The following is a 27,518-nucleotide window of genomic DNA, read 5'->3' on the forward strand; positions in this document are numbered from 1 at the left end:
GTATGGGGCCGTATGTTGGGGTTGTACAACTCCTGTTTTGGGGTAGAAAAGTCAATAGTAATCACACATAATCTGTTTTCAGTAGAACGTTGGTTGTTGGAACCATAGACTGAACAAAAACAGGCATAGTTGCTCACTCAGCGTGAAATCCGATTAGGTTTTGAAGTGTGAGGGAACTAGGGATGTCACGGTAACCGGTGTAGCAGTAAACCCCAGTAAAAATGTTCACAATAATAATTACTGTCATGTTTTTTAAAACATATATTATCTCAGTGGATTACCGTGGGCGCGATGACCCTTGCCAGCCACCGTCTCATCTGCTGAAGTTGCCGCACATGCGCACTTTGTAGTTTACAACCAAAACTTTCTTGAAGCTGAAGCGGAAGTAATGGCCGACAGAGGAGACAGCAGCGCTCAAGGCATCTATCAGCCCTCAAAGAAGACAAAGTCGGAAGTATGGGCATATTTTGGATATTTGAAGAATGCCAAGCAACAGTTAATAGTAGATGGCTATTCTGTTTGCAGCGCGTGCAGAAAAAAGTGTCGGTGAAAGGCAGCAACGCTTCAAGTCTCATGACACATCTGCGTGACCATAACCCACAACTCAACAGACCCACATTTTATTCTGATCGCTGTTTGAATGTTGGATTACTTTCTTTTGAGCGTAATGAGAAAGTAGTAAAGCTGCTCTCAAGTGATCATTTTAGACCAGTGCTGTGCTCGCATTTAGTAAACAGGAAACATACTCGGAATCGGAAAATAGCAGTGATTATGATTCATTACCTTAGAAACTCATAAGTTACAGAACTAGAGAGAACTTTTTTTTTTATGGAAACGTATTTGATGTATTATGTCGGGATAGTTTTTTGTTGAAATATATTTCAATACAAAAATGCTCTTACCAGTTAGCGTTTCCAAGTCTGTGTGCATTTTGAAGTTCCCACACTTCACAGCTCGTCCTTCACCATTTAAATTATTATCCCTATTTAGCCTGTTCCCATCAACTCTTGTTGCTGACTCAAAACTGCATGGCTGTTCACCTTCAGTGTTTAACATAAATGTTTGTTCGTTTTCAGAGTATAGAGCTTCATGCTGCTGCTGTAAATCCAGTTTTTTCATAGCAGAGTCGGGACTGTTTTCCTTCCATTTTCCAGCAAGAGGCGCTGTTTTTACACAGATGAACTGGTAGAGCCTAGTCGGAACCATAATAGGACCCTTTTTTTTAATGAAAATATAAAGTTTAGACCTGTTACAATATAAGGGCTGAAACATGTTTAAAGTGGAAGATGCCCTTTAAGGTGGCCAATTGTAAGCTTCCCTTCTCTTTGAATATTCTCTGAAGGGAAACATGGGGGGCCTTAAAACAACTCAAAAGACCTGAAAACAGACTGTTTAACATCAAGGTAAGCTGAATCAGTTTTTCATTCGATCAAACTCTGTCATGTCTGTGTCAACACGCCCAGACTCCCACAGAGTGCCCCCCCCACACACACACCTCAGTACAGCATTTCTTTCTAACTCACCTACCGCACTGCCGCCCCTACTCCACTAAGGCCACCACCAAGCTAGAAAATTCAGAGACGAGCTCAAAATGCACATGAGCTTTGCATTCCAATAAGCTGAAATGCATTTGATTCAACCTCCTCATAGCCACTGAAGAGTCATTAGCCTGTTTTAGAAAACGATGCCACCAATTTGCTGCAACGCTGAGCCGGCATAAGGGAGCCTTGGGTCAGGTGGTCAGACCGTAGCGGTCTGTGGGGCAATCATGTCCTTTTTACAAAAGATTACACGATGGAAGTATAAGGGGCGTATGGGGCAATCGCTGCTTTGCCACAGACTTCCGTTTACCTTGGACATAACTTACTTTTTATTGTGATTGAAGCTGCACTAATTAAGTTTTTTTAACAAGCCACTCATTAAGGTGTCAGTCTCCGTGCAGTCTCTTTTTATCTGACCTCCAGCTCTAACTGAGAAGCTCCTGGAGCTCTGCATCATTCTAGTTTATAATCTCAGCTGATTCTGTTTACAAAAGCGAAACCTACTGCCTGTTTTTACTTTCATTTTCAATTTAGTTGCCAGCCAGAGTGCAGCAGTAACTCCCCACGTGGTCATGACACCTCCCTCTGTTGAGCCAAAGCGTAATATTTCTACCAAACCGTGGTGGCACAAATGCCTGAAAATTCCCGCAACACTATGCCGCCTTGGAGTGTTCATAAGGTTCAGCGTAGCGTCAGTATTACGCTGATTTGCCGGCATTGTGTGTCTTCTAAAAAGGGCTATTGATCTTGTTAGGTTCTATTGTATTGGACTGTGAGGTGTTTTGGCAAGCAGAAACTGGAGAATTAGACTGAAATCTTTTGTTTCACCTTGTCTTGTGTCCTGTATGTTACGCTGCTGCCCAATTTCCCAAGTCTGTGATCATCTTAAGTAGATAAAATTTGATTACTCATGTAGATTAATAGTCTGATATGTTTGTCTTCCAACAGAGACTTCAACAGAGCTATTCAGAATTAATTGACTGCCACAGAAAACGAAGGTTTCTCTACTGAGCCACCCATGAAGAATACAAAACTTACAGATTCCTTCTCTGGTTTTTTGGGGGCCACACAAGCAGCGTTTAACAAGCTTCTGCTAACTTTTGTGTGTGAGGCCACCCAGCCATTTTCCAGAGTTGACACCCGCCTTCAAGAATATGATGGAAACCTTGCAACCTCATTGTACTGTGATGACAAGGAAAACATTATGCTCAAAGGTACAAGAAGCTGCACAGAACACAAAGAGCACAATCATAAAAAAAGCTATGTTGCTACCACAACAGACTGCTGGTCCACCAGACGACAAAGCTATTTTGGAGTTACTTCTCAATGGATAGATGAGAAGTCTTTGGAACAGCATTACGTACTACAGTACTGGCGTGTAGACTTCGTAAAGGTTCACACACATTCGATGCTCTTGCTGCAGCATTAGAAGAAATGCACCCTGAGCATCACATCAGGGACAAAGTGACGAGGACAACGATAGACAGTGGTTCAAACTTTTTGAAGGCCTTTCGATTATATGATGTAAAAAAAGAGGAAGAAACCACAGCTTCTAGTGCATCAAACGTGTGCATGCCATCTACTCAATCTTAAACCATCAGCTTATGCCACTGCAGCAGAAGCTGCCAATGATGCATACAAGAGGCTGTCTCTGTCAGCTTTTGCAAAATGTCATGCTCTGTGGAATAAGACCAGCATGCCCATCATCGCTTATGAGACAGTAGAACGTGAGTGCAAGTTGCAGTTTCTTCGACCCGTTCAGACTCTTTGGGGCTCCCTGTACCTTGTTGTGGAAAGAGTAAGAAGCAATCCGCAACATTTGCACGGCGGAAAAGATAACGATGTAAGTTGACAGAACTTGTATTGTTCATAACCATCATCATGTGAATCCCCCCCTAAAGACAGATGAACAAGATAGTTTTACAGACTTTCCTTATTCTTTTTTAGGTTCAGTCCTGCTGAAATGAGATTTTTGGCTGAGTACGCTGCTGTGGCCCTCAACATCCTCCAAGGGAATCATCTGTACACATGGGCTTCTTTCTGCCAACCCTTTACCAGATGCTGGAGAAGCTGAGGAGGCTGGAGTTAACTTCCAAAATGTGTAGACCTCTTGTTGATGCACTACAGAACGGGATCCAGAAATGCTTTGGAGAAGTCATTAAAGACCCAGAGCTGATTGCAGCTGCAGTACTTCTGGCAAGATTCAGAATATCCTGGACCACAGAAGACAGCATCTTAAAAGCTGGTAAATACTTGTCATGCATGAAATTGTAAGCCAGTAAATTCTGACTCTGTTGGTGAGATTTAGAATAATAGTTTTGTTAGAAACCCACAAGGGTAATACATTTGCATAAAACATATCAAGAAGTTTACAGTTTGCATGCCAAACATCTGCAGCTTGGCAGTCGTATGCAGAGATCCAATTCTTTTAAAATATATTCTTTCCAAAGGTCTTACCTTCATCAGCCTGCGTGGAGGGCAGCATCTCTGATGAAGACGCCTTGTTTTAGATCCATGAAATCAGGAAAGCCAGAAGCAGGAGAGCTAGAGAGGTACCTCTCATATCCATCCACTGGAGGTATGGATCTATTCGTAGGCTTTCCTTACATCAAGAAGCTGGCAGTCAAAGTCAACACAGCTGTCTCTGCATCTGCAGCCTGTGAGGGACTTTTCAGTCAGGCAGGACTCCTGCTAACTGCTACACGGTCATAGCTTTAGGGATGGGTACCTTTGACATGGAATCGATACGGTACCAATTCCCGGTACCTACCTATCAATACCGATACTTAACGGTACAGATTTTTGATACTTTAGCGTGCTTAATAATTATTTAAATCGCTTTTTAATTAAATATATATTATTGTCCTATTACATAACCATATGTGATAAATATCCTGATAAATAACATACAACAGTTTGTATTTTGTCATTGTAGTGTTGTACAAAATTTTTCAATATGAAAACTTTAACACCTGTTTATAATTGACACAAAAACAAACCCAGCTCCATGTACTCCTAGTCCTCTTCTATGCGCTGTGGGATAACTATGATGAGGAGACTATGTATTATGAACTACAAATTAAACTAAAGCAAACTTCGATACCAGGGCGGCTAAATTAATCAAATTTTAATCCCAATTACGATCTGAGTTTTGAACGATTATAAAAACAAAACAAGCCGATTATTTGCTCCTCCCTCTTACGCTGCCCCAAGTTGCAAATCAAGCGCTCCTCCCACAGTGTTGCCCACTTAGCGACAAAGTCGCTATTTCCAACAGCTTTTCAAACCCCCTTATTGACTTTTTAAATCTTAAAAGTGCCTAGCGAACACCCCAGAAGCATTTCTGGTAACCCTTAGCTACTTTCTGGATAACTCTCGTCGATTTCCTGCAGGTTAGCAAAACACTCCGCCTGCGCTCCGGACCGTCCTTCAGGACATTAGGAAATGGAATGATGTAGTGATATGTCGTTTGCAAAAGCTCTATGTACTCCTTTTCCTCTCCTTTCTCCCCTGGAAAAACTGTGTGATGGTGGGTCCTTGTAGTTTCATAAACTGCAAATTAAACTGAAGCAAACATCTCTGCTGTCAACTAAATTCACTGTGTTTCTTCATTCCTTTTGCTTTTCATTTTCAAACTGCAAGAACCTTGAGAGCCAGCTGCTGCTGAAGTTTACAGGGAGTTTGTGGAAAAATTGATATTTTATTACCCAGATGATGACAGTATTCGCTGTTCCCTGGTATAAAAAACATTGAGCAGGGATGTGTTATGCTTAATGAACAGGGGCGCCGTAAAGCGGTGAAAGATTAGGAAGATTCTAAGGGCCCACAGCTGTCAGGGGCCCAAAAAAGTTTCAAAGTTGAATAAAAAAAATTTTGTTTAAAAATCACAAGTACCTTACTTTGCAGTATTTTTTCTCATTTAAGACATTAAACAAACAATATTTTAGTCTTTATGAAATGTATATTTATTCAGAGGTCCCTACTTTATTTTGATTAATAAATTTGAACCCTCCCCCCAATGGCATAAAATGGTACAGTCCACCAGGCCGGAGGGCGCGTAGCAGGCGAGGTGAGGCCAGCTCACGCAGCAGTCACTCAGACAGCAGAGTGCGTCAAGGCTGCAGTAAAAATATGTCTGCAAAAACAAAGTCTGGGTCACAGAAAAGGAAAGGAAAGAAAGGAGAAAGAGGACAGGCAGAAGAGAGGGTGTCAGTATGCCACACAGTTTTTCTCAAAGAAAGGTGGGTTTAGTTAATGAGTGGTTAAATTCAACCTGTTTGCTAGCTCTGATATCCACAGTGAGAGGAACTATGTTTCATCCAATTATGGTAAATGGGTTGTTGTCCTTGTCCCTACCAGAATCAGCAGCTGATGACATGTCAGCAGGTATCCCCTCACAACCCAATGAACCTCAAGAAGGTGAGCAATGTAGCATGTTAGCTAGCTGCCTCATTTAAGGGGGTCTGTGGGAATCACTTAAGGCTCTCTTCTCTATCAGTACTATTACAAAGGAATATAAAAAGGCTATTTTTGGTGATAAACACATTGTTTTTCCACATAATGATAATTATATATATCAATCAGTAAAAATGTACAGATTGTTTTGATGCTGGGCAGGTTGAAGCATTGTTATTTAGTCTGTTAATGTAACATAAATTACTGTGAGATTATTACTGTGAAGCACCTTTTTGAAGGCAACATACAAGAAAAAAAAACCCTCTTCATCTACTAAATACCTTGAAACGAAATGTTTTGAATCTGACTGAATTATGGGAGGTTTTACAAGACGTAATTTGTTTATGTAGCTTTTAGAACACAAACCAAAAATCAGTAATTTCCAAATAATTAATCAGAGAGTAAAAATGAAACAAAAGCTATTAATAACTGTAATAAATAAACTTAATATAACATTGAACACAATAAAATATGAAATCTAGTATTGATGATGGAGAACTACAGCTAATATCCTGCAGGAGTCTGTGCTGCATTTTCCCTGTTGTGCATTAATTTTAAAGACTGTTGTAACTTGGATAAAGATTTTGTCACAAATTATAGCCTATATTGTAACACATATATCAATTTCATTATGTACAGAGCCTGGACCCTCCCATTGTCAGATTTGGTCAGGACAAAGAGTGGAAGTGAAGGAAGAAGGGAGAGAGTGAGACAGCTCAGAAGATGGAGAGACCCAAAGTCAGCTGAATAAATGTGATAGGGATTCCACCAAAGCAGTGTTTGAGTCCCATGACCCAGGTTTGTGGCCACCAAATTTAAAGGATAATTAAATAGAGAGTATTGTAAGAAATTTGGCCAAGTGACATGAAGATCAGAACATGCCAAATGATTCAGAGGCAAAGCCGTTTCCTGACGAGCCCCCAGGGGGCCCAACTTGATAATTTTTCATGGGGCCCAAAATCTCTGGAAGCCCCCCTGTTAATGAATACCCAAATATAGTAGTGCATGGTAATATATGGTTGTTATCCACATATCCCTAATGCTTACTGTGTATGTCTACTTAGGAACTACTGTTGTGTATAGTGTCTTATTTTATTTTGTATTTTTTGCATTCTTGGTCACTTTTGTACTCCTTTGCTTTCTGTCCTGAGCTGTGGTAACTCACAAATTTCCCCACTGTGGGAACAATAAAGTCTTGTTTGGCCTTATATTATAACATATGATCAGTTTAGGCCAACTGGAACTGTGCATGAATTTATTCAAGCTGCATCAGCTCTGAACTTAGAGGCTGCTGCTGGGGTGACATCAGTTATATGAACCTGGTTTGGCTTTCAGGAGACTGACGTTGTACAGAAAAACATCTTCAGTAAATAATTCTGGTGACAGTAAAGTCGTATCTGCGTTAACAGCTCATTAACACTAATTCCTTAAACGTTGCTCATTTTTGAACACTTGATAAACACAGGCTTCCAAACTGTTGGACATTTCCAGTGATTTAGCGTGAACAAATGCTGTTTTTCCCCTTAATAACGCTCAAATTTTGTGCAGCTTCTCTCTGTGAGTAATTTTCATTCTAGGAACATTATAAAATGTTCATAATTCCAAGAGAATCATGATGATCAGTAAATTGTTTTCTCATAAACAACGAAGATGGCGTCTTAAGTGGAGTTCGCTGCGGCTTTTTCCTCTATAAAACCACAACAAGTAGAAGTGCTAAAAGCCTTTCTTCTGAAGAAAGGTGTTTGCGCCTTCGCCAGATGCCATTTTTGACTACAGCTAAAAATATACAGTTGGCATTTTGGCCGTTTTTCTGATTGGTTATTTTTCAGCTGGCTAGTCCCGCCCCTCATGTGCCACAATGCCTGTGAGTAACCAGACAAGCTATCTGTGTAGAATTAAACAAAGGATGAGTCTGGCCAGTATATATATATATATATATATATATATATATATATATATATATATATATATATATATATATATACACACATATATATATATATACATATATGTACATATATGTGTGTGTGTGTGTGTGTGTGTGTGTGTATATATGTATATATGTTTATGTTTATTCATTTAGCAGACGCTTTTATCCAAACCGACTTACAATTTATAACTTATAGGGCATGTTGTGATATATATATACACACACACACACTCACCTAAAGGGTTATTGGGAACACATACAAATACGGTGTTTGACCCCCTTTCACCTTCAGAACTGCCTTAATTCTACGTGGCATTGACTCAACAAGGTGCTGGAAGCATTATTTACAAATGTTGGTCCATATTGATAGGATAGCATTTTGCAGTTGATGGAGATTTGTGGGATGCACATCCAGGGCACGAAGCTTCCGTTCCACCACATCCCAAAGATGCTCTATCGGGTTGAGATCTGGTGACTGTGGGGGCTATTGTAGTACAGTGAACTCATCGTCATGTTCAAGAAACCAATTTGAAATGATTGGAGCTTTATGACATGGTGCATTATCCTGCTGGAAGTAGCCATCAGAGGATGGGTACATGGTGGTCATGAAGGGATGGACATGGTCAGAAACAATGCTCAGGTAGCCCGTGGCATTTAAACCATGCCCAATTGTTGGCTCTAAGGGGCCTAAAGTGTGCCAAGAAAACATCCCCCACACCATTAAACCACCACCACCAGCCTGCACAGTGGTAACAAGGCATGATGGATCCATGTTCTATTTCTGTTTACGCCAAATTCTGACTCTACCATTTGAATGTCTCAACAGAAATCGAGACTCATCAGACCAGGCAACATTTTTCCAGTCTTCAACTGTCCAATTTTGGTGAGCTTGTGCAAATTGTAGCCTCTTTTTCCTATTTGTAGTGGAGATGAGTGGCACCCGGTGGGGTCTTCTGCTGTTGTAGCCCATCTGCGTTGTGGCTTCACAAATGCTTTGCTGCATCCCTCGGTTGTAACGAGTGCTTATTTCAGTCAAAGTTGCTTTTCTATCAGCTTGAGTCAGTTGGCCCATTCTCCTCTGACCTCTAGCGTCAACAAGGCATTTTCGCCCACAGGGCTGCCGCATACTGGATGATTTTCCCTTTTCACACCATTCTTTGTAAACCCTAGAAATGGTTGTGGGTGAAAATCCCAGTAACAGCAGATTGTGAAATACTCAGACCGGCCCGTCTGGCACCAACAACTATGCCACGCTCAAAATAGCTTAAATCACCTTTCTTTGCCATTCTGACATTCACTTTGGCGTTCAGGAGATTGTCTTGACCAGGACCACACCCCTAAATGCATTAAATTGGATTAAAGAGAAGTTGAACAGGTGTTCCTAATAATCCTTTAGGTGAGTGTATATGCATATAAAGTTCTTCTGAAAGATTTATTTGATTTTTATCTTTTATATTGTGTTTTTTATATTTATATTGGCCTTACTCATGAGAAATGCTTTTATAGCCATATTTGGCAGTTTTTTTTTGGGGGGGGGGCATATTCAGCTTCAGGATTGACATTCCCTTGTATATAAAGATTATTTGGTACAAGCAAAATTCCTTATGTGGATAAGATGGCTGGAATGCGTGGAAAGTTCATATAAATTATGACATACATTTACTTTTGGTTTCACTTCTACTGCATCTGCTCCTATTTACAGATTTTTAAAAAATTACATGCCCACTACGTCTGTAACCATCAGTAGGTGGTTTTCAAACAGTATCGACTCCAAAAATTTCAATAGAAACACACCCAAAACAGTTGCTCAGATTGAACGTGCATATCTCCACTATCTTCTGGTGTTAAGTAATAATTTCAAAAATGGATCATATTTACAGCTGTGGCTCGTTAAACCCAGCAATAACACTTGTTGCAATTTTGCGACTGATGCTTAAAGGGTAACAATTATGTAAATCACACAGTCAAATCATTGTGTTAACTAGCAAGACTGAATTGACTAAATATCCACAATTTTTCAAGATTAGTGAAACTCAAGATTCTCACAGGGATCAAGGTGTTGGTCATGCATTTCAACTTATTTGCACAAAGTTTGGTGCAGATATTCAGAAACACACTCTAAGGTCTAATGTTGAATATGGTTGTACGGTGGACTTAACTTATAGATTATGTTCAATATTACTTTTTTCTTTTTCAGAAAAATGAAAGGATTTTCTCCAAGAAATATCAAACATAGAGAATGACACCCACTTGGCATGAAAAACATTTGTACACATTTCCAAGCTATATGACGATGGTATGCCCTAAAACAATGTTCATGATTTTCAACACAAAATAGTTGGGGCTATAACAGCATAATGGCTTCTTAGAATTCCACACAACTTGGCACAGATGCTCATTACTGCACTCTTAAGCCAAATTTTGATTGTGGCTAATGGGCTTAAAAAAGTTTTGGCCTTTTACTCATGAAAAATAAACTGGGTAAGAAAAGTATTCAGACCCCCGTCAATCTTTCCACTCTTTGTTGTATTGCAGCCATTTGCTAAAAAAATTAAATTCTTTTTTTCCCTCATTAATGTACAGAGTGGGCCATTTATATGGATACACCTTAATGAAAGGGGAATGATTGGTGATATTAATGTCTTGTTTGTGGCACATTAGTATATGTGAAGGGGCAAAGTTTTCAAGATGGGTGGTGACGATGGTGGCCATTTTGAAGTTGGCCATCTTGGATCCAACTTTTGTTTTTTCAATAGGAAGAGGGTCATGTGACACATCAAACCAATTGGGAATTTCACAAGAAAAACAATGGTGTGCTTGATTTTAACGTAACTTTATTCTTTCATGACTTATTTACAAGTTTCTGACCACTTATAAAATGTGTTCAATGTGCTGCCCATTGTGTTGGATTGTCAATGGGCAGCACAATGTTCCCACACTGATGGCAACACCGCAGGAGAAATGCCAGCACATGCTTCCAGTATCCGTAGTTTCAGGTGCTGCACATCTCATATCTTCACACCATATACAATTCCTTCAGATGACCCCAATGATAAAAGTCTAGGGAGGTCAGATTGGTAGACCTTGGGGGCCATTCAACTGGCCCACAAACACCAATCCACTTTCCAGGAAACTGTTCATCTAGGAATGCTCGGACCTGATACCCATAATGTGGTGGTGCACCATCTTGCTGGAAAAACTCAGGGAACGTGCCAGCTTCAGTGCAAAAAGAGGAAAACACATCATCATGTAACAATTTCAAAAATCCAGTGGCCTTGAGGTTTCCATTGATGAAGATAGGCCCCACTATCTTTGTACCCCATATACCACACTATACCATCACTTTTTTTGTTCCAACAGTCTTGGAGGGATCTATCCAATGTGGGCTAGTGTCAGACCAATAGCAGTGTTTTTGTTAGTTAACTTCACCATTCACATAAAAGTTTGCTTCATCGCTAAACAAAATCTTCTGTGGGAACTGAGGGTCCTTTTCCAATTTTTGTTTTGCCCATTTTGCAAATTCTGTCCGCCAATCTGGGTCATCCTCATTGAGATGCTGCAGTAGCTGCAGTTTGTAAGGGTGCCATTTGTGAGTAGCTATTATCCGCCGAAGGGATGTTCGACCAATGCCACTCTCCAGTGACATTCGGCGAGTGCTATGCTGTGGGCTCTTGCTGAATGAAGCTAGGACAGCCACTAATGTTTCTTCATTAGTGACCGTTTTCATGCATCCACATTTTGGCAAATCCAACACTGAATCAGTTTCACGAAACTTAGCAAGCAGTTTGCTAACTGTAGCATGGGAGATGGGTGGTCTCGTATGGTGTCTTGCATTGAAATCTGCTGCAATGAGTCAGTTACTGCGTTCATCAGATATCAACACAATTTCGATCTGCTCCTCACGTGTTAACCTCTTCGACTTGTCAATGGCTGTGAGCAAAGAGACACTTGTAAATAACTCATGACAGAATAAAGCTACGTTCAAACCAAGCACACCATTGTTTTCCTTGTGAAATTCCCAATAAGTTTGATGCGTCACATGACCCTCTTCCTATTGAAAAAAAAAAGTTGGATCCAAGATGGCCAACTTCAAAATGGCCACCACGGTCACCACCCATCTTGAAAACTTTGCCCCCTCACATAAACTAATGTGCCACAAACAGGACATTAATATCACCACCCATTCTCATTTTATTAAGGTATATGCATATAAATGGTAGCCTAGTGAACTAGACCAAATTCTTGCTTTGCAAAGTTTGGTCTAGGCATGCTCCATTGGAGCCTCAGCAGCTCCTACCAGGACTCTGGCTAGCCAATCACAGCTCTCTAGAGGGGTTTCAAACACAAAAAGAGCTATGATTGGTCCATAATGGTGGGCCAATCATAGTGCTCTATCTGCTTAGTGAACAAATCACAGAGCTTTATCTGCACTCTATATGTCTGGTGGGTGGGATGATGCAACAGAGTGAAACAAGAGTATGTCACATTCTTTGTCCAGTGGAATGTGGAGATCATTTGAAAGACAACGGTAGAACCCGCCCCACAACCGAGAACTGTCAGTGGAGCATGGCCAGACTAAATAATACATTTATTTAGTCTGGCTTGCCAGGCTATATAAATGGCCCACCCTGTAGCCCAGTTTTTCAAAAGGTTTAATCCGAATAAAATTGATCTGGATTTAGTAATCCTTTTTTTGCAATCCATGACCACGTGATCCAGCTTACTTTTGAGGCAGTTTTTCAAAGCAACATCAGATTGGATCAATCTGATCCTGATAGGAACTTTTCACCAACTCTGGATAATCAATGTTCAAACAGGATAAGAAATCACAATGTAGAACTGTAGATATGTAAAGAACAAGTAGAGTAGCCACTGGGTCAATATAAGTTTATTTTTATTTGAAATGAAAACACACATTTAAAAAAAACTAAAAACAACAAAAACCCCACCCATCTTCTTCCAGCAGTCTGCTCATCTGAGACCTATAACACAAACACTGTATGAGATATTTATAACAAGTTTCAAATATAGATGTATTGAATTAAAAAAAGATTTCATGTCAAATACTCCACAATAATTTCAGCCTTCCTCATCTGATGTGGAGAGACCAGCTTGTCTGAGCGTAACCTTTGAGGCGAATCTCAAGTTTTGCCTTGGTTTGCTGCAGTTTGGTCAGAGTCAGTTGTTTCTCTTCCAGATGAAGCTGTGCTTCTGCCCTGTCAGTCTCTTTTTGCAAAAGTGCCTTGTAATCATCATCTTTGTTTGATGAAGGGCGCTTCAAGCCTTTCTTCTGAGATCCTGTTGCAACTACCACTAGCTCAACCAATGAGGAACCAGCTTCTTCCTCAGGAACAGAGCTGAGACTCAATATACACTCAACAAAAATATAAACGGGAGTATGGGGTACCAGGCCCTCTGATACAGGCTGCTAGGTCCCTGTATGACTGGTGTCAGAGCTTGGTCCGCATTGCCGGCAGTAAGTAGGGCTTGTTTCAAGTGAGAGTTGGACTCCGCCAAGGCTGCCTTTTGTCATCGATTCTGTTCATAACTTTTATGGACAGGATTTCTATGCGCAGAGTGTTGAGGGCATCGGTTTTGGTGCCTGAGGATCGGGTCTCTGATTTTTGCAGATGACGTGGTCCTGTTGGCTTCATCACAACGTGACCCTCGGCTTTCGCTGGAGCGCTGTTGATAATTTTCCTCAGATGACATTGACATTTTTTCAATAATCTATCAGAGATTGTTTATGTTTATTCATTTGGCAGACGCTTTTATCCAAAGCCACTTACAATTTATAACCTATAGGGCATGTTGTGATCTGTGGGGGAAACCGGAGTACCCGGAGGAAACCCACGCATGCATGGGGAGAACACGCAACTCCACGCAGAAAGGCCGCGGCCGAGCTGAGTTTTGAACCTGCAACCAGATCGTCTCTGCAGTAGCTGCCTGCAGGAGTGCTTCTTCTGAGCATTTTAACTGATCTGCGCACAATGCACTGGAAGCCTTACCCCCAAATTCCACTACCTCCACTCCGACACGAACGCCGGAGCAAAATCTGTCCCGTTGTAGTCAATCAGAGCAATTCCACTACTGCGGCCGTGCTCCAGCAGTGCGGCGCCGTGCGCCGCCCTCTGTTCCGGCGTCCGGCAAAAATAGAATCGATCCTATTTTCGCCAGACGCCGGAGCACCTCCGCAGTAAATGGACAGAAATCACAACTGCCCAACAGGAAAAGGAGCAAGCACAACTTCCGTTTTTCACAATAAATCGATAAACAAAATGCGTTTTTTGTTTCATATGAACAGGTTTAACAACCTTTAACAACTGTCAATGGCGGCTGAAGTTTAAATGCACAAAAGTAAGCCTTAAATACAGTTTCCACTATCAAAGTAGTCACACTTTGTTGATCCAAACACTGCTGATCTCTCAACACAAATGATGGGCAGATTAAACAGTTCATGCCGATGCTTCTCCCACACAACGGGTGTTTGGATCTAACTTCCGCGTTTATTGCTCGTACTGTATCGTAAGATCTCGAAAATCCCGCGCATGCTTGTTTGCCCACCTCAGGTCTCCGCACCGGAGCGGAGCCGTTGTAGAGCGGGTACCAGTAAAAATTGAGTTCAGAAGCGAGCGGCTGCGGAAGGCGGGGGCGGACCGGAGCGGAGGTAGTGGAATTTGGGGGTTAAGCAGCTGTATTGCAAACGCGGGATCATTACTTATGTAGTGAAATATAGATCGTATATTTATACACTGTAATTAGATCTATATATTATAATCAGAAGCGGTTGTTTTTATCATCAGGGAGTTTACTTAAACACTTAGTATTGACAGAGAGACAAGAAAAGAGAGAGTTGGGATCGTTTAAGAATCTTTAATTTCTATAATTAAGAAATCAAACAATCTACCAGGACTATCTCAATGATGGATGCATATGGATTTGAATGTTATAGTGTTGGTGCGTTTGTGTGTGTGTTGTTCAGAATCTCTAGGCTGACGTAGGCGGATCTGGTTGTTATGACTACGAACCACGAGGCTTCAGAAGCTGATGACATGAGCAGCCATTTTGCCGTGACTACGTACCGTATGGAGCCTCCCGTGTTAGATCAGGAAATGCCAGGTCCTCGGACCTTCAGATGTACTGGAGCTGGTAGTGCAGCGGTCGCAGCACGACAAAGCCCGTCTGCAGATTGACTCCCGGTATCAGCGGCAGGCGTCAGCGAGTTAGCTCTTATTTTGAAGGAACGTCGTCTTGTTGTTCAAACGACGGAAATCTCCAGCTTGACAGTTCTCAGCTTAAAGTAGGAAAGTGCAGCTGGCCAGCCTGCAACTTTCTTAATGATGACGATGGAAATCCTTAGGACCTCCAACTGAACAGAACTGAGGTTAAAACGGAGCTGAGGATAAAATGGCGTTGCCTTGTTTTATATCCCCTAGTTGTTTATAAATCTTAGTAAACCGGATTCGACAACTTCATTAAACAACCCAGATTCTGCCCTACGACAGACGAAAGTTCTGATTGGCTGAGAACAATGTGTCATGCGTCTCCATGTTAATGTAGATCAGTCTGTCTGGTGCAGTCCTGTTTATTCATTAAACACATAACTCATGACATCTTTATTTCACAGATCATTCACCTGATTATTATTGATCAACATATGTTTTGTCTAGCTTTATCAAAAATAAAGTACTTTGATTAATTAAAAGCGTTCTTCTTCTGTTCTTCTTCTTCTTCTTCTTCTTCTGGAATGTAAACATTCTGAAACCAGCACCCGACCTTGGGGGTTCCTACACGTTGTTACTGTGTAAAGGGGCAGCTGTTAAGGGCAGACAATTATGTTATTCATAACGCCACACTTATTGGGATATTTGTGATAAACTAAAATGCCAGACAGAATGACATTTTGTCCTTTATTAAAGTAGCTTAACAAACAGCTAAAATCCTGCATCTCCAACTTTCAGTTTCAGCACTGCTTCTCTTAAAGGAACAATAGCATTAAGCTACAACATCACTCACAATAACTCTTTATGAATCATTGCAGCATTTAGAAATGTTTTCATATGTATTCTGATGTTTCTGGTGTTTCATAATAATTCCTAATAAAATCTCATAAGTTTCTGATAAAATGTATTGGTTTATTTTCTAAGCAGAGGGTTTGTCTAATAGGTATGAGCGAGTACATCACTATCTGTATCTGTTAAGCCATCTAAATTATCTTTATCTGTACCTGTACTTGGAGTAGGCGAGGCCCAAACCAGAACTGGGCGTGGTTTAAATGGAAGTAGGTGGGGCTTTAATCTGTACATTATTTTAAGTCTGAAATTGATATTGATTGATCAGAAGTTGCTTTATATATTGTTTATTTGAAAGCTATTTACAGAGCAGCCTCAGAATCGAGATTCAATGTTTTTGATCACAATAGTAAAGAAGTAATCAGAGGAAAGTCTGGCTTTTTTTTTGTTGTTGTTGAAGAAAATAGAATATAAAACATGTTTTCCATTATTTCACCATTTTTGGGTAAGTGCATAACTCCACGTGTTCATTCATAGTTTTGATGCCATCAGTAAGAATCTCAATGTCATGAAAATAAAGAAACTGCATTGAATGAGAAGATGTGTCCAAACCTTTGGCCTGTACTGCATATAATTTATTGATGCAGATATGTGCATCATTCTGTAGATTTTCACAAAATTTATGATTTTGCTGCTGCTTTGGGCCCTGGAAAGGTGGGCTAGGGTCTCCATGCCCTGGGTGGCATTTTGGCAACAGGTGCCTATTGGGGCCCGCTCACCACAGCCATGGAATACACCTCATCAACATGCAATAATATTGGAGCAGGCGGAGGGAGACTAGGGGTCTTAGCACACCTCTGTTGTTGCTTGGCTTCCCGGGGCTGGAGGCTAGGAGGACGATCTGGCCGTCTTGTTGGGGTCTGGGGTGGTGGGTTGCTTTGCTCAGCATTGGGCGAGGGAGCCTGCTCATCAGCACCCCAGCAGACAGTGTTGAACTCTGGGAACTGGCAATGGTTGTACCCCATGTGCAGCAGTACAGGGACCAGAGTGAATAGGGTGTGTATGGGGAGCATGAGTGGGTGTCCGGCATGCATTTTTGTAAGTCTTTGGTTGTATGTGTATGTGTGAGCATGAGGGAGGGAGTGTGTGACTGTGTCTGTGTATGACTGTATATGTCAGGTGGGGCCTTTGACTCCCTCCTTCTCCTGGGACTTCTTTTGATGCTATACGTCTTTGTCTGCCACACCTGGTGTGGAGTGCGGTGCCTTGGTCTGCCTGAGTGTTCATGGCTCCCGGGTCAGGGGGTTTAAGATTTTTGGCATCTGCCTGATCAATCCCTGTGGCTGTCTGGTGGGATCTGGGTCCCTGGGCTCTTTTGGTCCCCTGCGGGGGTGGTCGCCCCTGGGACCCGGGTCGCTGGGTCCCGGGCTTGGCTGGCTAGGGGGTAGGAGGCTGCGGGCGGGCCTGTGGGCTTGCCGCTGATATCTCCTGGGACTCTGCTGGCTGCTGGTTGTGGCCCCCCGGGGATGATCCTCTGTGCCTCTCGAGGGGGGCGGGGGCCTTTCTGGTTGCAGTCTCCTTGGGGTTCCTGTGTTCTGGGGCAGCACCTGGATCTCTGGGACTTGGAGCTCCCCCCGTCTCCTACGCATCTTTGGGGAGTAGATCTGTGGTCCCTCACACTCTCTATTGGACGCTCCTATACAGAAACCTTACATTTACAAACGCGTGTACACACACAGGTGCTCTCATAAGTATGGACTTGTGCACATTCAACACATGTCTTAAGGCTGTGGTTGCACTAAAGGCACTGTGACTTATTATTGTGTGATTGTTCAGTAAAACAATGTTGATTTTATATATCTTCATCAAGTTGACGCAGTGATAGCTTGCTCCTGTTGTATTGTTGTGTGTCCCTTTTCTGCAGGTCTAGAAGCAGACTCTTGTTCATCATTGATTGTTTATTTTTTGTCTGAATTTGTATAGTGCCTTCTTAGGGTTCTGCCACCCCCCTAAGAGCTTCACAACACAATCAGTCATCCACCAATGCACACACATATTCACACACTGGTGGGGATGAGCTACGGTGTAGCCACACCTGCCTTGGGGTGCATTGACAGAAGCGAGGCTACCAGTCTCTCTGACCACTACCAGCAGGCAAGGCAGGTTAAGCATCTTGCTCAAAGACACAACAGCAACATTCTCTGGTAAGAGCAGGTATTGAACCTGCAACCTTCTGATTACTGGACAACCCGCTCTACCTCCTGAGCTACTGCTGTCCCTGACACTAAGTTTTTGCGAGAAGCAAATGGATCCACAGCGGATTCTCTGAAACTGCTCTAGATCTGAGTGGTCAGATCGGGGTGGGGTTGCCGGTCTGCAAGGGCAGGTTTGGACATGATGTTTGCCCCCACATTCAGGACACCTGAGAGGTAGGTGGCTTTGATGGACAGCAGGTGCAGAGCAGCTCCTGGGCCACCTGCAAGAGTGTGAGTGAACGAGCCCCACCAAAGTGATTTATGTAAGATGCTGCCACCTGATTATTTTTGTGGACCTCGACATGATGGCCCTCAAGCAGGCGGAGTTTAATCAAACTCCTGAGAGTCAGCAGCTCTAACATATTTATGTGGGCAAATATGTGGGGGCACCAGCTGCTTCCCACCATATGGGATAAGCATGTGCCCTCCCAACTTGACAGTGACGCATTCGTGAACACTGGAATGTGTGATGTCAGGTGTTCTATGGAATTTCCTTCCTTCAGGATGTTGGGATTTTCCCAGTGCATGAGGTCTCCATCCACTGAGGGGGAACTGCAGCGTCCTTTCTGATGTATTGGATCTGCTTTCAGGCGAGTGAACCAGCACAGGAGGCGTCTCGTGTGTAATAGACTGAGCAAGACCACAGTGTCAGCCACAGCCATCATGCCCAATAACATCATAACCGACAGAGCCCTGACGGTTCTGTGGGGTTTGACGTGAGAGACCATAGTTAAGAGAGGCACAAAACCGGGAATATGTGCACCATGTCTGCAACCCAAGATTGAGCCCTTACCACTTTTGCTTGTGCCCTTATTGTCAAAGTTATATCAGATTTCTCTCAACACTGGTAGTTTTGCCTCCTTACTGTTCCCCTGCTTCAGTCACCCCCCCCCCCCCCCCCCCCCCCCACACACACACACACACACACACTCGCAGCGCGGTAGCCGAAGACTCACTGGGTGGGAACCGGAAGTGACCCATTGGGGGGGCTGTTCCTGAAAGGGCAAGTAAAGAGGCGCAGAGGTACAAATGATCACAAAGGCCCGTTGTCATGGGCGCGTGCTAGAGGGGGAAACACTGTAGCGTGCGTTCAAAGCAGGTGCCAGACCTCTTGTGGCATCAAATAGGATCTGTCAAACAAACAGGCCTGCTTTGAAGGAGGGTATGTGAAAAAGTCAAATTTAGCTGATATGCATCATGAGGCGCATGAACTCTGGATAAGCGCTGCTTCAATATAATACGCTGCGTGAGGGTTGCAAAGCCTGTAAGGGTAGGACTGTAAGCTCTGGTTTCAAGCTCAAGTGAGTCAGTGTTTCAACAGCCTGGTCTAAACCATGTTGTATAGAGGCTGAACAGAATTTGAAGTTAGAGCTGGTGAGCAAATGGGCCGAACCCTTGCTGTCGGCTAGGCACAGCCCAAAGAGAAGACGTAGGTCTCCCTTTCCATGAGCTCACCACTCGTGGGAGGGGCAAAAGGGGTTGGGTGCATTGTGAGCCAAGTCATAGCCAAAGGCCGGGATCTTGGCAGTCAGATCCTCGGCTACAAAAGCTAGCTCTTTGTATGTGGAATGTCACCCCTCTGGTAGGGAAGGTCTCCTTTCAGAAGGCGCTTTAATTCCCACCTCCGATAGAATTTCGAACACATTCTGAAGGAAACGAGGGACACTGAGCCCGAGTGGGCCATGTTCCGTGCTTCTGTTGTTGAGGCGGCTGACCGGAGCTGACCAGGATTGTCAGTGCCTTTTGTGGTGACAACCCCTGAACCCGCTGATGGACACTGGCGGTTAGGGATGCTGTCAAGCTGAAGAAAGAGACTTATCAGGGCATTTTGGCCTGTGAGACTCCAGAGGCAGCTAATGGGTACTGGCAGTCCAAGCGGAATGCGGCTCGGGTGGTCACGGAAGCAAAAACCCGGGCGTGGATCGGTGAGATCGTGGAGCAAGACATCCGTATGACTTCGAGGAGATTTTGGTCCATCATCCGGCGTCTCAGGAGAGCAAAGCAATATGGTACCAACACTGTTTACAGTGGTGTGCTGCTGACCTTTACTCAGAATCTTGTGGATCAGTGGACAGAATACTTTAAAGGCCTCCTTAATCCCACCGACACCCCTTCCGATGAGAAAGCAGAGTCTGGGGACTTTGGGTTGTACTCTCCAATATCTGGTGCTGAGGTCACTGTGGTTGTCAAAAAGCTCCTCAGTGGCAAGGCCCAAGGTGTGGATGACATCTGCCCGGAATTAATGCTCTGGATGTTGTGGAGCTGTGTTGGTTGACACAGCTCTGCAGTATTGCGTGGACATCGAGGGCAGTTCCACTGGACTGGCAGACTGGGGGTGGTGGTCATCCTATTTGAAAAAGGGGGTGTATTCCTACAGAGGGATCATACTTCTGACCCTCCCTTTTAAGGTCTATTCAGGGGTTCTGGAAAGGAGGGTCCATTGAATCGTCAAACCTCATATTTAGGAGGAACAATGTGGTTTTCGTCCTGGCCGTGGATCACTGGACTAGCTCTATACCCTTAGGATATAAGCAACCAATTTGCATGTGTTTTGTGGATTTGGAGAAGGTGTTCAACCGTGTCCCACCAGGGGCCCTGTGGGGGGTATTCCTGGAGTATGGGGTACCAGGCCCTTTGATATGGACTGTTAGATCCCTATATGACTAGTGTCAGAGCTTGGCGCGCATTGCCAGCTGTAAATCAAGCTCATTTCTGGTGAGAGTTGGACTCCGCTAAGGCTGCCGGTCGATCTATGTTCCTACCCTCACCTATGGTCACAAGCTTTGGGTAGTGACCAAAAGAAGGAGATTGCGGATACAAGCAGCTGAAATTAGTTTTCTCTGCAAGGTGGCTGGGCTCTTCCTTAGAGATAGGGTGAGAAGCTTGGTCATGCTGGAGGGGCTTGGAGTAGACCCACTGCTTCTCAACGTCGAGAGAGGCCAGTTGAGGGGGCTCAGACATCTGGTCAGGTTGCCTCCTGGACGCCTCCCTGGTGAGGTTTTCCGAGCATGTCTAACAGAGAGGAGACCCTAGGGAAGACCCAGGACATGCTGGAGGTACTATATCTCTCAACTGGCAAGGGAACACCTTGGGATTGCCCCGGAGGAGCTGGCCCACGTAGCTGGGGAGAGGGAAGTCTGGGCCTCTTGGCTTAGGCTTCTGCCCCTGCGACCCAACTTTGGATAAGCAATTGAAAATGGACGGATGGATGGATGTCAAAAACTCCATTCAACATGAGTCTGTAAATAAACCATGCAATGAGTGAATGGGCAAATGAGTGAGTGATTAAATGAGCAAGTGAATAAGTGAGTGAGTGTTGATGCTATCCATAGCCCCAACCTGCCACTCTAACTGTGTGTTGTTTGTTTTCCAGGGGAGAAGCCATTCCAATGTGACTTCTGTGAGCGGCGCTTTGCTAACAGCAGCGATCGGAAGAAGCACTCCCAGGTCCACACAGCCTCTAAGCCTTACGACTGCAAGGCTCTGGGCTGCACCAAATCCTACACCCACCCTAGCTCTCTGCGCAAACACATGAAGATTCATGTCAAGTCCTCTCCTTCCTCAGTTGTCCACGACCTCTACCACTTTGACCATCATCAGCTCCAACCTCCTGTTTTTGAACCCCTGGACCTTAAAACAAACCACTTCTCTTCATCTTTTACCAACAACAATGCTCATCTTCCTCTCCTGGCTGCTCATGACTTGGATATGAGCTCAGCCAGTGAAGTCAGTAATAAGATGCTGCTGAGGAGTTCGTCTCCAGTGGCCATGCCTTTGGATCTCTCTCTGTCAGGTCTGAAGAGTCAGCCGAGTGGCAGAACGTCTCGGAGGAGCCAGCGCTCCGTGAACCCAGCCTTAACTTCTCTGTCTAATATTAAAGAGTGGTACGTGTGTACCAGGACTACAGCACCACACTTCCCACTCCTCCATCCAGACCACATCAAGTCAGAACACAATGATGAGGACGAGTACGTCACGTAAATAAGAAAGACTGGTGATTCTAGACTTCTTTCATATTCAGAGGCAGATCAGGCATGCTTTAACAACAGTGAGTACTGCTAAAGGCTGTCTGTAGATATTTAGGTGACGGACTTGGTACAGGCTAACTAAAGGATGTCAGCTGCTGCTGGTAAAGATGGCGCCTCCTGAATTTCCAAGGGCTAAATGGATGAAAATCTGAAGGGCAGCAAGGGCAGGAGACTCTGCCCCTGCCAGGTCTCCACGTGCTTTACACATTTTTCTCAATGATTTTTAAGAGTTTAATGAAACTGTGATTCTGATGAACTTGAGGTGTTCGGTGGGCTGGTGTGTGTGTTCTGTCCTCTCACCACACAAACACACACCTGATAATCTGTGTTAAGTGCTCATGCTGCCTTCCAGGTAACATTCAGCCTCTCCACAGAACCGGTGTACCGATGAAGCCGCTGCAAAAGAATCCCAGGTTTAGATCTGACCTCAAAACTCTTCAGCTTATTTATTCTGTCCTCGATGAGCGTTGGAGCTGGGATCTCCTCACAATATGGCCTCTGTCTGCCTCACCCATCAGACCCCACAGAGCACCCCCGTCCAACCCCGTAGAAGACGTGCAAATATCTGTTTAGATGAAACGTTTCAAAATGAAAACAAAAATTTGAGTTTTATTTTGATTCCAAGTTAAAAACACATTTAAACGTTTTCTCTTCCATGCTCGGAAACACAAATCTGATTCATAGTAACTGAAGTCATGAAGCCGACAGAGATTATTGGTGTGTGCAGAGCTCTGACTGACTGGATAGATCCAGTTAGCAGAAACAGCTCAGATATTTCCGACCGTTCTTTCATGTTCCCTATAACATTGCTCTCCAGAAGTTTAACTGGGCTCCTCTTGGTTCCGAGACCCTTCTTATTAAAGTGATATACCCAAACAAACAACTGGTGACATCATCTTTTTTAAGCATGTAAGTTTATTAAACACATGGATCATATTGACTCACAGTTCCACGCGGCGATGCAGATGTAAACATGGCTGACACCTGGGTTTGGGGAAAGAATCACTCTAGTCAAGTTAGTTTCCTCATCGTTGGATACTCAATAGTGAAGCCATCTACAGGAAGGGGCAGAGTAAACTGTACTTCTTGAGCAGATCTTTCAAGATTTGCAGCAAGATATTGGGGTAGCAGCATCAGAGCCAGGGACCCGAAGAAAGGCTCAACAACCTGATAAAAATGGCTGATTCTGTGGAACCACTGGAGACAAGGGTGCAAAGAAGGATTGTTCATAAAAGTCAAAACCATGATGGACAACCCTGGGCGTCCTCTTCATGGCACGGTAATGCAACAACAGAGCATCTTCAGTCTAGAGTCTTCTTCAGACCTGCTTTCTGCAATTTGCTACAGGAGATCCTACCTGCCCACAGCCATCAGCCTGTCTTATGAGATCATTACTATTTGTGTTATTTTATTGTTTTTATCACTGCTCTGAAGAATGAGGTACAACAACACTCAATGTCCGTCTTGGATGAATAAAGAATTATTTAATTGAATTGTTACACTTTATGATCATAAAACTACAAGATTAGTCAGCAATATTTAAGCCCTCATGTGAGTTCCTTACATCAGTAAAGAGTGTTTTACACTGTTGTGAAGGTTTCATTAAAATATAGGTGGGTGTGGATTGGCTTGAACCTGTCTTAACCCTTTGATGCATAATGGTCACTACAGTGGACAGGTACTCAAAATTGTTATTTATTTATTTTTGCTATTGAGCACAGCTGTTGAAGACTTTATTGTATGTGAGCCCCTCCATTTGGACTTCAGTAAGGCAAGCCACCGTATTTCATGTTCAGAATGCACGCTGTCCACTGAGATGGACATGTAATAAAGTATTTGTAAATTAACAAAATGTTACAAAAAATATTTGTTGAAATTTGTTTCATTCACACCTAAAGATGAATGAAAAAAATTGTTTAAAAAATCATGGTTGAAGATCTCATAATTCATCCATCAGAGGGTTAATTTAGATCAATCATAAATCAGCTCTATCACCTACAACTAGTGAAAGGCATGCTGGGAAAAGTAAAAAAAAAGAAGAAAAAAGATCATTAGCCAACTCCTAGTTTTAGTTTATAGTGACGAACATCAGTTTTTGAACACCTGGCAATCAACAAGAATTCTGGCTTTCAAAGACCGGTTACTCTGCCTTTAAAAAGTCCACCTCTGCTCTACTTATTCTAAATTAATAGCACCTGTCTGAGCTTGTTAAAGACACCTGTCCATCCCACAGTCAGTCAGACTTCCTGCTACCATGGGCAATACCAGAGGGACGGAAAGGGCTATGGAGCACTTGCCAAGCAACTGTTGCAATTGTTAGAAAATTGAAGAGGCTAAAGATGACAGTCGGTCTCCAGACCTAAATCAAATAGAAAATCTTTGAAGGGAGCTGAAACTCCATGTTACTCAGCGACAGCCCTGAAATCTGACAGATCTAGAAGAGATCTGTGTAGAGGAGAGGGCCAAAATACCTGTTGTGTGTGCAAACCTGGTTATGAACTACAGGAAACCTTTGACCTCTATATGCAAACAAAGGCTTCTGTACCAAATATTAACGGTGATTATTTCAGGTGTTCAGCAGTGCAACACAAATCAATTATTTATAAACCATAGAATGGCATTTCCTGAATTCCTTTTAAAGCTGTGTCCCATAGGGGGGATCCATCTGCAATGAAAATTTCGGACCCCCCTGTAATTTCTAAGAGGGATAACTTGCAAAATTGCAGTGCTCAAATACTTCCTCACGGCACATCAACAGTTTTATCCAGACTGATAGAACCTCTCCCCACATTAATCAAAAATCTTAAGTAGACAAGTGGAAAGAAAGACAAGTTCTCCCTTTTCTTTTTTCTTTTTTGAATTGACTCAAGCCCTTTCATACATGGACCAGAGACAAAGAGGTAACACAAGACAAGACAGCTTTATTTAAATAGCACTGTTCCTACACAAAGGCAACTCAATATGCTTTACAGCAGTAGGAACAGAAAAACCAACACAAAAATGAACATTGGTGTAGTGTTAGTCTATGTATTTATGCTCTGAACAGGTAAGAGGGCTAACCTAGAAATTTACAATTAACTACAATAATATTGAGTTGCAGGGAATTACTAAAAATTGGAGTATTGAGGCCAACCAAAACTAAAGCAGTGAAACTGGTATAATGAGCTACAAAAAACAATATTGGACTAAAACTGGAAGACTAACAGAATATCAATTAACATTGAGTAATGAACTAGCCAGCCACAAATGACTAAGTATGTGAAAACATTTAATCAGACAAAGGTACGTATATGGTGACAAACTAAAACGAATGCAGACCAAAACTGGAAAACTAAAAGAGAAACGTGGCCAGCAAGGACTGGCTAAGTATTGTAATGTATCAAAGGTCAAATTTTCAGCTATAAATTGACCAGAAAGTAACCTTTCATTTACAGACACGAAAACAACACCTGTTTGACCCCAAATCCAAATCAAGGTCTGCTGCATCCCCACTTTAAATAAATGTCAACCTACTCAAAGTTCCTACTGACTTCACAGCTCATAAGCTCACATCTGTCAGTGCTCCCCAGGGCAGCTGTGGCTACATCGTAGCTCATCACCATCAGTGTGTGAATGTGTGTGTGAATGGATGAATGATACACTGTAGTGTAAAGCGCTTGGAGTCCTTACTCTGAGAGGCCCTATACAAGTGCGGGTCATTTATCATTTTTCATAAGTTGAAATAATCATATGAGTTGAGTGAAAAAGATGTTTAAATCAAATGCTTTGAATAACCTGTGCTTTAATCAATATCTATACTCATACACGTTATAAGATAATTATTAATGTTAACATTCACTTCACATTAAACCAAGCCCCCACAATGCCGCTCAGAAAATGGTCCCATCCCGGAAGTAAGAAAAATTGCAGTTCCACCCTCATCCGCTGGGGGCTGGTGCCAGAAGCGAGCAAATCCTCATTGACTCCCATGTTAAAAATGCCGATTTCACAGCAGAAATAAACATGTTTACAGCCTGGTGCCAAAACATGTTTTTTGTCTAAATTATCTAGTTTATACTCATGACAACTCTGAGGGGGGTGAATTTTTTTCTCACTCTTCTGTTTAAGTGTATTGAAAGCCTAAAATTCTGTATAATTAATGAGCATCCGACACACGTGACCGCCGCCTCAGACCCACGTGACCACAGAGCTAGCTCCGTGGAAAGGCCTCAGTACAGCCTCGGTCTGGCTTGGAAACTGCTCCGGCATTTTGAGTCTCTGTGTTTGTGTATTCTTCTTTGGATATTATTGGTGCAATTGTTGGACAAAATGACTTGCAGTGGTATTAATTGCACTAATAGAGCGTCCAAGGAGTCTCCACTTCATTTTTTTCGGTAAGTTAAAATCTATATTCGTATTTTATGTCACTGCTACCTTTAAACTAGCTGAGTTTACCGAAGTAGCTAGCTAACTATCAGATTAACATGTAGCATGTACTGTTTAACCATGAAATTTAAATGTAAAATACGGTAAAATAATTAATAGGGCATATTTAGATGGGTAATAGGGTAAAACCCAGTGCATTTAAGATAAAAATGGGTTGAAATATGACGGAGCGCTAAGAGGGAGACTTCTGTGTCCATTCTTCCATCCGGTAATCCCCAGCGGTCAGGCCGGGCAGCCTGGACGATCCGGCGCCTATTTGCTGCGCCTAGCTGCTGCGCGGTCTGACCGCTCGTGGAGTTTTTCATGTCTGACTTTAACCGCATCTAATACTGTATTACGGCGTGAGCGCAACAGCGACAACTTAATATCGATGTGTAAGCAGCCTGAGTGGTAGGGTGTTTTCATCTGAACCCTCCAGCAGGCTATGCTGCACTATTGACGTGTTAGCGCGCGGCGCTAACAACTTAGCAACGTGACATGTCTCTGAGAAAGCGTAAAACACGGACGCTTCTTCTGAAGCGGAAAATAACACCTCTTCTTAAGCAGAGCAGGATGTCGCCTCGGCTCGTTCACGGCCGAGCCGGACTGAGCTCGATAACATTGACCAAGCACAGCCACTGGGCCGTTGTAGCTGCCACCAGGCCTGCTGAAGGAACTCCTGCGGGTTTCATCAGACTCGTAAAGTTTCTTGTTTTTGCTGGGGATTTCTGTATTTTACCGCTCCCTCCTGCAGTCTTCCCCTATTAAAATTTAAAATGTGTAACTTTATGTATTGTGATGAATGACTAATATTCATGTTAAACTGAAACGTTAGGCATTTAGGGGGAAAAACAAAATAATAAACATTATACAGATGTCAAATAAATCAAACT

General features: G+C 42.9%; 1 protein-coding gene across 3 annotated transcripts in view; it reads left to right on the forward strand.

Moving 5' to 3' along the window:
• zic2b (zic family member 2 (odd-paired homolog, Drosophila) b) overlaps positions 1-27,518 on the forward strand; it is a 44,752-nt gene that overhangs the window by 12,849 nt on the left and 4,385 nt on the right. For all 3 annotated transcript variants that reach the window (XM_070542763.1, XM_070542764.1, XM_070542765.1), the window contains exon 2: positions 21,567-26,594. In XM_070542763.1, the coding sequence (XP_070398864.1) occupies positions 21,567-22,174 (608 nt within the window). In that variant the 3' untranslated portion in view covers positions 22,175-26,594. The remainder of the gene's footprint in view (positions 1-21,566; positions 26,595-27,518) is intronic.

This window comes from Nothobranchius furzeri, chromosome 12 (assembly GCF_043380555.1).
Source record: "Nothobranchius furzeri strain GRZ-AD chromosome 12, NfurGRZ-RIMD1, whole genome shotgun sequence".
In the NCBI taxonomy this organism is placed as follows: Eukaryota; Metazoa; Chordata; class Actinopteri; order Cyprinodontiformes; family Nothobranchiidae; genus Nothobranchius; species Nothobranchius furzeri.